The sequence below is a fragment of the Trichosurus vulpecula genome, chromosome 3, assembly GCF_011100635.1.
Source record: "Trichosurus vulpecula isolate mTriVul1 chromosome 3, mTriVul1.pri, whole genome shotgun sequence".
In the NCBI taxonomy this organism is placed as follows: domain Eukaryota; kingdom Metazoa; phylum Chordata; class Mammalia; order Diprotodontia; family Phalangeridae; genus Trichosurus; species Trichosurus vulpecula.
In genome coordinates, this window is record NC_050575.1 from 209,842,280 (window position 1) to 209,854,768 (window position 12,489).

The 12,489-nt window shown below is 41.0% G+C and overlaps 1 protein-coding gene across 1 annotated transcript in view; it reads left to right on the top strand.

Annotated features, from left to right (window-relative positions):
* The first annotated feature begins 2,961 nt into the window (after nucleotides 1-2,961).
* The window catches only part of SELENOI (selenoprotein I), a 51,126-nt gene continuing 41,598 nt past the window's right edge, over nucleotides 2,962-12,489 (top strand). Inside the window, exon 1 of the mRNA XM_036748375.1 lies at nucleotides 2,962-3,143. Within this exon, the coding sequence (XP_036604270.1) occupies nucleotides 3,084-3,143 (60 nt within the window). The 5' untranslated portion in view covers nucleotides 2,962-3,083. The remainder of the gene's footprint in view (nucleotides 3,144-12,489) is intronic.

Genomic DNA, 12,489 nt, shown 5'->3' on the forward strand with positions numbered 1-12,489 from the left:
GGGAGGAGTATTCCAGGTGCAAGGGGATAGTCACCTAACATGCATGGAGTCCACAGAAAGGAGTGTGTTCAAGTAATAGCAAGAAGGTTAGTGTTGCAACAGAGAGAAATAATATATAAAACCACCAGAAAGAAGGGTCTAAACTGTGAAGAGCTTTTAAAAAATCCTTACTGGATTGTTAAGTCTTTAAGGGAAAAGAGTATGTCTTTTAAAGTAAGATTTCTTGAAATATGATGTCCTTCAGGTAGTCCAATGAGTCTTAAGTGTTTTCCCCTTAATCTGTTTTCTAGGTCAGGTATTTTTGCTATGAGTGCTTGCATTTTCTTTTTTCAGTCTTTTGATTTTAATGTTTCTTGTCATTAGCTTCTACCTGGTCGATTTTTAATTCAGGGAGTTTTTTTTTTCTTGGGCAAGGTTTTGTACCTACTGTGCTAATTCTCTCTCCAAGTCTTTCTTCTGTAGCTCTCACTTCTTTTCCATTTTTCTCTAGTGTTATCATTTTATTCATAAAAACATTTTAAACTTTTAAAAAACTCTTGCTTCATTTCTGCCAAGAATTCTAGTTGAATTTGTGCTCAAGCTCTGTTTTTCTTTGAAGTTTTACTTGTAGATATTTGAGAGTCATTCTCTTGCTTCTGGATTTGTTTCGAGTGTCCTTGTCATCATAATAGCTCTTTTATAGTGGGATTCTTATTTGTGTATTCTTCTAGCCTCTTCTTTACTTAGAACTTGATACTAGGGCTAGGCTCTCTTCACACCTCTGGAGAAAAATTTAGGCAGGTGATACTGTTGCTTTCTTGGGATAGAGTATTGTGTTATTTCAGGATCTCTGGGATAGCTCAGGGGACCTCAAAGCTTTCAGTGTTTCCAAAGCAGTCTGATCCAGTTCAAAGTTTGACCACTCTCTAGATGGTCTGAGCTCTTAAGGTTTCTTACCCAGGTTTGGTTCTGAGCAACAGTAGCTGCTGGACTCAGCCACTGTAAGACAGCTGGGAAGCTCTGCTGGTCAAGAGTGGCAAAACTGCAAACTTCCCTTTGTCCTGGGATTCCTACCCTGGTTTTTCTTTTGCAGGTTTCAGACTGGACTAGAAGTTGGAACTTGCAGTGTGCTTCTCCTGGCATCTGAGGCAATGTTGCTGCTTCTGAAATTGCTCCTCTCCCTATACAGCAACACTTCCTACTCAGGTCAGCCCAGCACCTAAACTTGGGTAGTGAGCGACAGAGCCAGCTGACATCTGTTCCTGTAGCCTGCACAAGCTTATGGTGCCCTAGTACAGCTTTTTGGTTCAGGTGCACAGCCTCTCCTGTACCTGAAGTCCTCTACACAGCAAACTCTTCCCTAGAATTTCATCCCAGTGTCCACAGACCTCTCTGCTTGTTTCCCTATTCTAACCTGGGCTAGGAAAACGATTCATTGTGATCTTTTTCTTAAGATTTCCCCGATCTAGATTCAGTCGGTTGTATTTTCTAGATCTGTTTGGAAGAGTCTGAGTTTACCCAACTATTCCTGATATTCAGTCATCTTGATTCTGCTTCTTAATACAGTCTTAACAGGCAGCCTATTGGGGCAACTGTATAAGACATATTGAAGCTACAATACTGGATCAGTGTGTTGTCTTAATTTTGAATCTTTCTCAAGTGGACCTATAGGAGCAATCAGAAGCATTGCAGAAGTGAACTCACTTTGGTAACAGGACTTTGAAGGCTGTTTTCCTTTCCTGGTAGCCTCTTGGTTGACCACTCTCTTGTCTATACACCTCTGTTAGCAGAAAAGACCTATAGCAGGAATTGAGAATTCTGTAACGAAATTTCGACTATGATTAAAAAAAACCATACCAAGAAAAAGACTGCAAGGTCAGATTGTAAATCTCAGTCCAAAACTGAGGCAGAACCATACCTACAGCATGTTGCCAAAGGCACCCCCTCCCCCACACCTAAATGCTCTTCAATTATTATTTATGCTATCTCACTTGCCTATGTAAAGAAGAAACAAATGTTTGCAATGCCAAACGGGCTTCAATAGCACGTGATATATTAGAACGCTGTAGAGTGCTATATTCTATATTAATCCCTAACAAAGCATGACATTGATAGCTATGTATTTTGCAGTTCGAAAAACAGATAATCGATGTCTGATGACGTCGGCAGCTATGTGGAGGATGGATTGGAGAGGGGCGTATTTGGAAGCAGGAGGGTATTCTAAGAGTCTAGGTGAGAGGCTAATGAAGAAGATAACTAGGTCTAATGCCCTGCGAATGAAGAGAAGGGGGCAGATCCAAGAGATAAGGAGTTAGAATTGCCAAGACTTTGCACCGCTCCAAGAGCCAGGACTAACAAGATCAATAGAAACAGGCGCGCGAAAGCAGCCCCCTGCCCGGTGCATCTGCGTCTCCAGTACCGGGCCCCGCTCCTCCCAGCCTCTCAAAGCAGGCACCACGTGTCTCGAACGATCAATAGCGACACGTGCGGTTCGCGGACTGCCTCCGGTGCTACGTCACAAAGGCAGCCCGGCTTTCGAGCCGCTCCCGGGATGCACCCTCTTCACCCCGGCCGCCGGCCCCAAGTCGAGAGAGACCTGCGCAGCCCTAGAGCTTGCCCGGAACTGAACTAAACTGACCCAATCTGAACTTTCGCCTTTTCCCTCCTCCTATTTCCCCCACTCCCCTTCCCCCTCCCGCCTTCCTTTCCTCCAATCAAGTTTTTCCACAAATGAGGCGGCAGAGAGGACGCAAAGGGCGGGATTTCGCGTGGCTCGGACTCAGCCGATTTGTCCTTCTTTCGTTCCACTGAGCGATGCGGGCTCAGGTTGTATTAGGAGCCGGCCGACGTCCATTTGCGTGCTGACGTATCACGGCCTGGGGCGGTTGCGCGTGCGCTCCGGGGCCGACCGCGCGTGCGCGGGAGTGGAGTGGGGTCGGGTCGGGGCGGGGGGTGGGGTGGGGGGTGGAGCTTGGAGCTTCCACATTCCCTCAGCCTTTGGCACTCACGTCGAACCCGGTGTGGTGCCGGGTCCTCCCAGCTTCTGAGGCAGCCGCGGCGGCCGTCTGTGCCTCCTCCTCCTCCTCTTCTTCCTCACTGTCATCATGGCCTTCAGTTACCAGTACGTGACTCCCGAGCAGCTGGCCGGCTTCGATAAATACAAGGTAGCGGGGACTCCATCCTCCCTCCCTTCATCCTCCCTCCATCCTCGCGCACCCGGCCCCGGGACTGGGCGGGATGAGGGCGGGCGGCCGCCCCCGAGGGGATCCGGCTCCCTACAGCTCGGAGCCGGCGCTCCGACCCGGCGCCCGGGACCCCGGCCCAGGGGGTAGCGACGGCCACTGACACCTCCCTCCACCTGTTCGTCTGTGTGGCGGTGGAAAGAGCGCTGGGTGTGGACGCCGAGGTGCTGGCTTCCTGTGCTCCCTGTGTCGCCTTGGGTAAATCATTTCCCCTCTGGGGTCCTCAGTTTCCTCATCCGTCATATGAAAGAATTGGACTGGAGGGTAGCTAAAGGAGCTGTACCCTACCAGCCTTGGCTCCGCTTTGTCCCTTGCCCTGAGCTGGTGGATAGTGCAGTCGAGCGGGTGGGAATTCCCAGCCCCTCTCTTGTACGACCCTAATGTAGAGCTAGGAGGGACCGCAGGGGCTGCGTCCCACCCTGCCACGCTTTGCATTACAGGACGCTCGCCCCAGGTGGCCGGGCGGGGCGGGGTGGAGGTGGAGAGTTGCTTCCTTTCCCTGCACCTCTGTCCCATAGCAGTCAGCTTCAGAGATTTCACACATTTCTCCTTGATAGCCCCAACTTTCTCTGCTGGTGTCAATCTTCTAGTGCAGCTCAGTCGAAATAGAGTACAATTGATAGTACCCATGCTTTTAGAATTATTTTCTGAAAGTAATGCTGTTGTGGTCTGAGAAATGCAAAATTCCTGACGGCAACCTTGATTCAGTTCCATTCAACAATGACTGTACCAGGCATTTTTTTCAGAAAACGGTGACAAAAATGAATATCGAGGAGCTTACGTTTTGCTGTATTCCGCCTCCCCAATTTCTCTGGAAGCATTTGGTTGCTTTCCCTTCTATATGAGTACATAGAAAATTGCAGATAGAAGCAATTACTTTGCAGCACCAGAGCTGGAAAGACCATGGAAGAATTCATCTAGTTCATTCTTCTGTTTTGATCAGGCCTGAACCTAACCTGTGTTAGAAACCTGAGAATATAATTTGTTTTTAAGACGCATCTGGAGAAACAGATTCCACAGTCTCTTTGGCAACTTGTGCCAGTGTTTAAAAACTCTCATTGGCAGGAAATTCTTAATCCAGGTCTCTTGTGTTTAGCTTAATCTCCACCTCTTTGCTGACCTCTGTTCTGGCACAAAGCTGGCAAATCTTAGGTGGCGTTGACTGACAGAGAAATTCCTCCCTTCCCCCTCCTCATTTTATTTTTTAAATACAAATTTTAGCAAGATATACATTTCATTTACAGCACATCCTTACTGTCAATGCATTATCTATTGTTCACTTAAAAACGAACTTCACTAAGTTTTCTGCATTCACCAGAAATTTTGATGTGATTTTCTTTTAACTTCCCCCCTCTTTAGTTTCCTAACTGATATCCAACTTGGCAAGCAAAGGTCAGTTCAACAATAGGTCAATGTTCTATGGGGTGACATTTCCATGCTTTTGTTATAGGGAGTTCAATAAAGCCAAAATGTATATGTATATAGGTAAATATATATATATAATCTGAATATATGTTACATATATTATTAATTTGGGGGGAGAACCAAACCTGCTATTTCAGTGGTATAGGGAATATGGAACATCGGATCAGGAAAATTCTTCCAACAGTACAAATTGGCACCTGCTTTGCAACTTCTAGACTTCTTGAGAGTTGCTTGTGACATTTAGAGGTTAAGTACCTTATCAAGGGTCACAACAGACTCTGTGAGAGAGAGAATTCATTAGTTAAGTGATATAGAAGAGGGAAATTTCTGCAGTTGTCTTTCTAAGGATTACATTATTCAGATGATTCTACACAGGAGTATGGAGACTCTTATGGGGAATATATGTGCTGTTAGAAATAGCATTGCTGTTCCTGATCTGACTTGATTTTACTAACACAAGGAAAGGTTGGGCTTCATAATTTTTATATTTTCTGTCAGACATCAGCAATTGAAGCATAACAACCACACAGAGTGACTAATAAAGAGTATACCTAATGAATAGAGTCATGACTAGCTTTCTATAATAAGAAGCTTTAATGTAAATTAACTTTGAAAACTGAAGGAAGCATCTGGTGACTCTAAATAAGTAGTAGTGCTTTTGATAAACCATAAACGAAAGTGACCTTCACTAAAGTACTGATCTAGTGCCTTATCAGTGGTGTTGGACAGATACGGGAGTTCTCTAAGACTATTCCAGCAGTGTTGAAAAGTATAGGCAGGTGATGAACTGTATTGTTTACTAATTTATTGTTTACAACTAATACATGATCTTAGCCACCAGGTACTGTGAGGCTCCACACCAAGGTTGGCCTCTAGGTGGTGAATATTTTTCAGTTACAGCTGATAGTCTGTTAAGGTAAAAAGGGGTTGCATTCGCTGTTGAAGGGGATGCCCATGTAATAACATCATAGGTCCTTGAAATAATTGAAGTGCTAAAGAAAGTACAGAGAAAAAGAGAAGTTGAACTTCACAGGATCCAGTCTGTTTTGTTCAGAAGCTGTTTTGTATAGCAGTTGTATGTAGAATTTCACTGTAACTTCAAGGATTAGATGTGGAGATTTACATATTTCAACAATCTTTTTTTTTTTTCTGGTGACTTCTTATAATTAACTAGGAAGGTACAAATCTGAAGACATCTTTTTTGATCTGAATAGTTTAGAATTTTCCCACCTATTGAGGGTGAGTTTTTTCTTTTTATAGTATGGTGAATTTAACTTAGGAATGACATCGTTTCAATTGATTGTGAGCTATTTACACTCTGTATCATTCTGGTTCAGAGAAGGAAAGGAGGTCTATTCTGTGGAGAGGGCTTGTATTTCTATAGTATTATTTCTTTTATTTCCTACTGTTACGGTGGTTAGTAATCAAACAACTTAATATTTGGTGATGAGCAGCATTATTTTAACTCCAAGAGTATATATGACTTTTAGTATGTTATTTAAAATACTAGCCAATATATCTGAATGCATCAAGAATCTATGATTTTGTTGACAGTGGTACTCCCTCCCCCATGCTGATCAGTATCAGTGTATCTCCCTAACTTTGTAGAAAGCCTTTGGATTGTCTTGCAACCACCCTGTCATGAGCATTTCTAAGTTATTAGGCTGGTCCTCAGCTTATAGAAATAGTTTGCAGTTTGGTAGGATTTTACACAGTTTATATACCATTGGTTAATGCTTTTGAGAACCCAGGACCATCTTCATCATGCCATGATGAGTTAGAGGAATGGGACTTCAGTGGATGGTGGGGGTACTTTTTTTTTTTTTTTAAAGATGATGCCTTTCCTCAGGTTAAGTTTATCGAGAACATAGTAATTTCTTTGGTTTGTGTCTGGGTAGAGGACTAGAAACTTAACTTAGTATCTGTAGCTCTCAGTTTAATTCTGCAAATGAAGGAAGAAGCCTGGACAATTGAGAATAGAAAATCAAAAGCCATTTCTTTGCCTTTGGAATACCCAAATTCATATATTATTGATTCAACCTGGTCAGTGGCCTTGGACCTATTTAGATAATGAACGAAGGAGATGATCCATTGATAGTAGATTTCAGTATTCCCTAAGAATCTATATTCCCTCCTCAATGGAGGATCCTGTTAGAATAATCCATGCGACCAGGTGGAAGAGGAGACTAAACAGATGGTTGGAGCTATTAGCACTACTAATAAAGAGGAGGATGAGATAAATAGTAATGTATAAAGGGAAAACTTCACTCTTTGCCTACCTGAGTGAGTTACCATTAAGGAAACAGAGAAGATATATGCTACGTTGACATGCAGGTTAGAGGAGTTCTTGTAGTGTTTTGCCAGTGCTACCATCTATAATCGGTAGAATGTATAAGCTAACATTGTTAATAACAGTCTCTTTGCCCCATTGGTAATCAGTAAATACTGATGGTTTTTGAGAGTACAGCCAATCTGAAGATAAAATCATCTGAAGCAGGGAGAGAGAGGCAGCACTGTAGGAAGATTTGGGCTCACACACCAACTTTGAGCTTATTAACTATAGGAGTATGAACCAGTTACTTATCTCTGAGCCTTAGTTTCCTCATCTAGGGTTTGGGTGGGAATGATAATAGCTGCAGTTATCTACTTGAGCCTTATTGTTGGGCGCTGGTGAGATAATGTATATTAAGTGCTATGGATAGAGCACTGGATTTAGGAATCAGGAAGACTGAGTTAAGATCCTGTCTCCCTGTGGTCATATGTAAATGTTATTTTCTGAACTTCAGTTTCTTCATATGTAAAATGTGGATAAATTTTGTAGGACCTGTGTAATAGGGCCATTGTGAGGCTCAAATTAGAGAATGTATGGAAAGTGCAACACACATTTTAAAAGCACAGTATACCTATATATAATTATTAAAGTGCTATGTAAATGTCAGCTTTTGTTAATATTAGCACTAGCTTATTATTATAATCGATCTATTAAAGCAGAGGATTTTAGGACCCATCAATATATTTCAGGAACTTAGGTGGGGGAAAATCACATCTTTATTTTCACTATTCTCTAACTGAAATTTAGCATTTCCTTCAATTATAAATTTAGAAAAACCCAACACATTATTCTGAGAAGTGGACTTTAGGCTTCACTAGACTGTCAAAAGGGCCATTCATGACACAAAAGGTTAAGAATTTCTACATTAGAGTCAGTGTGGTCCAATGGATAAAGTGCCGGTTTTAGAGGTAGGAAGACCTTTGAATTCAAAGCCTTGCCTCTAACTCTAGATGTATCTGCCTCAGATAACTCCCCAGGAAATAGTCAGATCCAATTCCTTCAGCTCCTACATCTCCTACATTTTCATCTATAAATGATCCATAGTATATAGAATGATGGTGAGATTAAGATAATTGTAAAAGCTTTAGGGGAGATGCAAACATCTCATGGGGGGGGGACAATGAGACAATGAACTGAAACCCCAAGCATTGCTGTCTACATGCTACAAGTTTTAGGGGATGTCTTTGCTACACCTATACCTTGTTTTAAAGTGAAAGTTTCTGTTCCTGTAGTAGAGGTGGGGAAATAATTAACTTTATATAGAGGCAATTTTATGGTCACAAAATTATTTCATAGACATTAGCAGTTCTCAGATTGTGTCATGAGGGAGTCTGCTAGGTCCCAACTATTTTCATAACACTAAGACATTTTAATTTTTATTATGGTAAGTATTAACAGATATAACCCATATAAACGGGAGCTTTTTTGGGGGGTCCTCAATCATTTTGTAAAACAGTCCTCAGATCAAGAAGTCTGAGAATTGCCCATACACCTGCACTTATTTGATCCTTACAGTATTCTGGTGGGAGATATAATAATAACTCATGTTTATGTAACCTTTAAGGTGGTTTAGTACTTTATAGATGCTCTCCTTTGATCACAACAGATCTGTGAAATAGGCGTAAGTAGGTGTTCTTTTCTACCTCTCCTATTTTAGACATAGGGAAACTGAAGGTCACAGGGTCACATAGCTAGTAAGTGACTGAGACAGGATTTGAAACCACATTTTTCTCCATGGCCAGTGCTCTGTTCTCTGCATCATATTGTTATTTCCATTTTACAGATGAGAAAAGTAAGGCTTAGAGAGACCAAGTAACAGGATTCAAACCGAACTCCTGTGTTTCTCATTTTTTTTTTCTATTATATCACAAAATTGTTTTCTAACATTCAATGAGACTAGGATTACAATTTCTTGTTTCCTAGTCAGGAGTGTGTTCTTAAGAGGTCCGGTGGGGATAATAACTTGCTATTTAGGTTGTAATTTGACCCTATTAGCAGAGAAATGGTATTCATACGAACATTTTCTATACCTGATTATATGAGAAAGATGTCAGGTACCATATGCCTAATTGTATATTAAACTCTTGGTGTTCAGTAGAACCCATGAAAGCAGTTGGTTGTTCTCTCTTATAGATCTGTCTGTTTTGCCTTATAAGTGAACTTTCTCTTTTTGGCTTGGTGTCCATAAATTTTAAATGATGCCATTGCATGTACTTGGATATTAATGAACAAATATTTATTGAACACCTATTATATATATATATGCAAGCTATTATGGAAAATACAAAAAATATTAGATTTTAATGTCTTTGTAACATTTCATATAACTATTTTATTATTTTCCTAATTGTTCTTGCTACCTATATCTTCCTTTTATTAAATAATCTTCTCAAGGCATGATCTGTTAGTGTCACTCCCCTGCTTCAAAACCTTCAGTGGCTTTCTGTTACTTCTAGAATAAAACTTTCAACAATCTGACTACAATCTCACCTTTCCAGTCTTATTTCATATTAGGCATGCTACATGCTACCTTCTAGCCAAGCTGCAAAATATTCCTCCCCATCCCAAACCAAACCCCCAAAACTTGGCCCTTCCATAATAGGCCACCTTCAGTGCTTCCATGCATTTGCACCAGACTTCCCTGTTGCCTGGAATGCTCTCTTTCCTAAGCTGAAAGTATATTCTACTTTGAATTTTCCTAAAGCATTTTGTATGGATTCCTCCCATGCCCCATCACTCCCTATCTCATTATACTTCACTCTAGAAAGGTAGGGTTGTTTTTGGTTTGTTTACTGCTTAATATATGCTTAAGGAATCCAATAGCTGCACCATTCTAGAAGGTTTTCCTAGCTGTTAGTGTTTTCTCCCTCCTCAAGGATATATTGTATTTACTTATCTATTCAAATATTGTATTTTTTCAGTGCAATATAAGCTCTTTGAGGACAGAGACTGCTCCCCCTGCCCCCGTACTATCCTTCATTTTTGTGTCCCCGAGAGCCCAACACCAGCTTTTCATTTCCAACACTGTTTTTTGTGGCAAGAGCCTGCAGTGATCCTTTTTTCCATTAGATGGTGAGCATGTGTCTATATGGGGTAGATAGTGTGTTCTTTTTCCTCTGGGACTTATTTGTCCCTTTGGAAAAGCCCTCCAGTAGGGAAAGATCCAAGCAAAAAGTAACTATTACTGCTTGACATGTATTTTGGAAGGAGCTTTGCTTTGTGGTTGGGCTGAGATGTATTTTGGTTTCATGTGGAAGGTAACTTTCAGATGGGCTAAGCCAAATACTTCGCCAGTGTTGAATGAATGGTCCATTGAAATAAAAAATAGTGAAAAGATGGGAGTAGTTCCTTATAGAGAAGTTGGGAATGGAGTTTGTCCTCATAGGATAGTATTTATTTCTAGGAGTTGGAAAGGTGGGGAGATGGTATTCAAGGTAGGAGGGAACAAATATGAACAAAGTTTAAGGAGGTGAGTGTGAATAAGGCATATTGAGAAGAGATAGGTAGAGGGTAGCATTCATGTCCTGGTTTTCAAAATCCTCTCTAATAAGATTCAACCTTACCTGCCCTTATTTTACCTTTTGTTTTAATCAAGAACTTTGTTTCCCCATGTACCACACTCATTCCTATCTTCAGGTGTCTTTGGTGTGATGGTTTATCGTCATTTTCCTCCCCCACTCCACCCCTGCACCTCTCCACCTTTCTTCCTTCCAATAGATGTGCAGGATTGACTAGATGGCGAAAGACAGGAAGAACCAGTCAGGCTATTGCTTCTTAGCCACGTGGGAAGAGTTATCTTTCTGAGAGAGTAGTGACAATGGGACGCAAACAAATAAGGTACTCTTGCCTGGCCCTGGGAGTAGAATGTGTATGTATAAATAGGAAAAACCATCTCTGTCCCAGTTGTTAGTGATCTCCCCTCAGCTTTTGTCCCCAAAAGTACTTTTTCTATGTTTCGTATTGACTTATCTCTGTAGGTATTGTTTCTCTTCCCAGTAGAATGTAAGCTCTTTGAGGGCAGGGATATTCTAACATAGTGTCTTGCACATAATAGAGAATTCATTAAATGCTTATTGAATGACTGAATAGTCATTAACTCACATAAAAACTCAAGTTAGTCGTCATGTATAAAAAAGCAAACTAATGTAAGTTTTCGTTTTCCCTCTTAGGTACTTAGATGGATCTGTGATCTCATAGTTATAGTGCAGATTGGGTCCCCTCCATATATTCTCTTCCATTGTGATTCTTGTCCTGTATCTCCATAAATTTCTTCATATAGAGTCCCCCCCTCCCCCTTTGCCCCTTCCTCTGGTTCTTTTAGTATCTTGGGGAAGGGCAGCAGGATCCTGGCGCAGGAGAAAGTGGCAAGCTTGCTTCTTTAAATATAATGTTGCTGCTGTTTCTTCTTGGTATCTGCCTTGGCTTTCTTTGTAGCTGCTGCCTTCTTAGATCTACAATATGCAATTCATTTGATCTTTGAGTTACTTGTAATTTTGGTTCTTTCAGGGTAATAGTGTTTCACAGTTCATAGCCATATACCATTACTAGAAAAATATTGGTGTTAAAAAAGTGGATTTTGTACCAGCACCTAGTTTGTAATGATTGGGAGCATTTCCCTAATGTGATTTCACCCATTGTTTGAACTTACTCCTGGGTGATTGTCCATCTGTAGCTGTTGCTTGTATCTACACACATGTATATGTACAATTGCGTGTATACATTCATACATTCATAGGTATAAAAATATGTAGCTACCTTTGCTACATCAGTAATTTTTTTTAAATCAGTGTGGGGGGAAACTCCAAGTACAGAAACTCCCTCCTTTGATGACAGATCTGTAGATTGGAGAGCTAATCTGTATTATTTTAAGTAGGAATCAAACCCAGATCTTCCTGATTCCAAAGCCAGGCCTCTATCCTCTGCACTTGTGGTATCACACTCAAATAGAAACTCCATACATATGGATTCCTGCTGGCTGCATGGTGACTTAGAGAGCCACGTATTATCATTATCTAAGTTCTATTGTATATTTATTTTGTTAAATATTTCCCAATTACATTTAAATCTGATTTTGGCTGCATTTAGGAGTGTTGCAGCCCATGGACTGAATGAGACATCTTTACTACACCACGGTGCCTCTCATTTTCATGTAAACATGGATACATTAATAGACTATTAAATTGGGCTGTTTTTCTAGTTGCATGTTGTAGTCTAGACATTCATCCTTCCCATGTGACTGATCTCTTTTATCAGTTTCTTTCAGTTTCCTTTACTGGATCATCATTTATGTTCTATTCCATAACTACAGGTATTCCTCAAAGCTCTGTCCTGGGGTCTTTTCATTTCTCCATATTCTCTTTCCCCATAATTTCACCAGCCTTTGTGGGTTCAGTTATCTTTATGCAGATAACTTTCAGAGCAGTATATCCAACCCTGGGCTTCTGCATCGCTGGCTGCTTGTTTTGTCTGTAAGCATCTTAAACTTCACATGTTCAAAATCAAGCATTTATT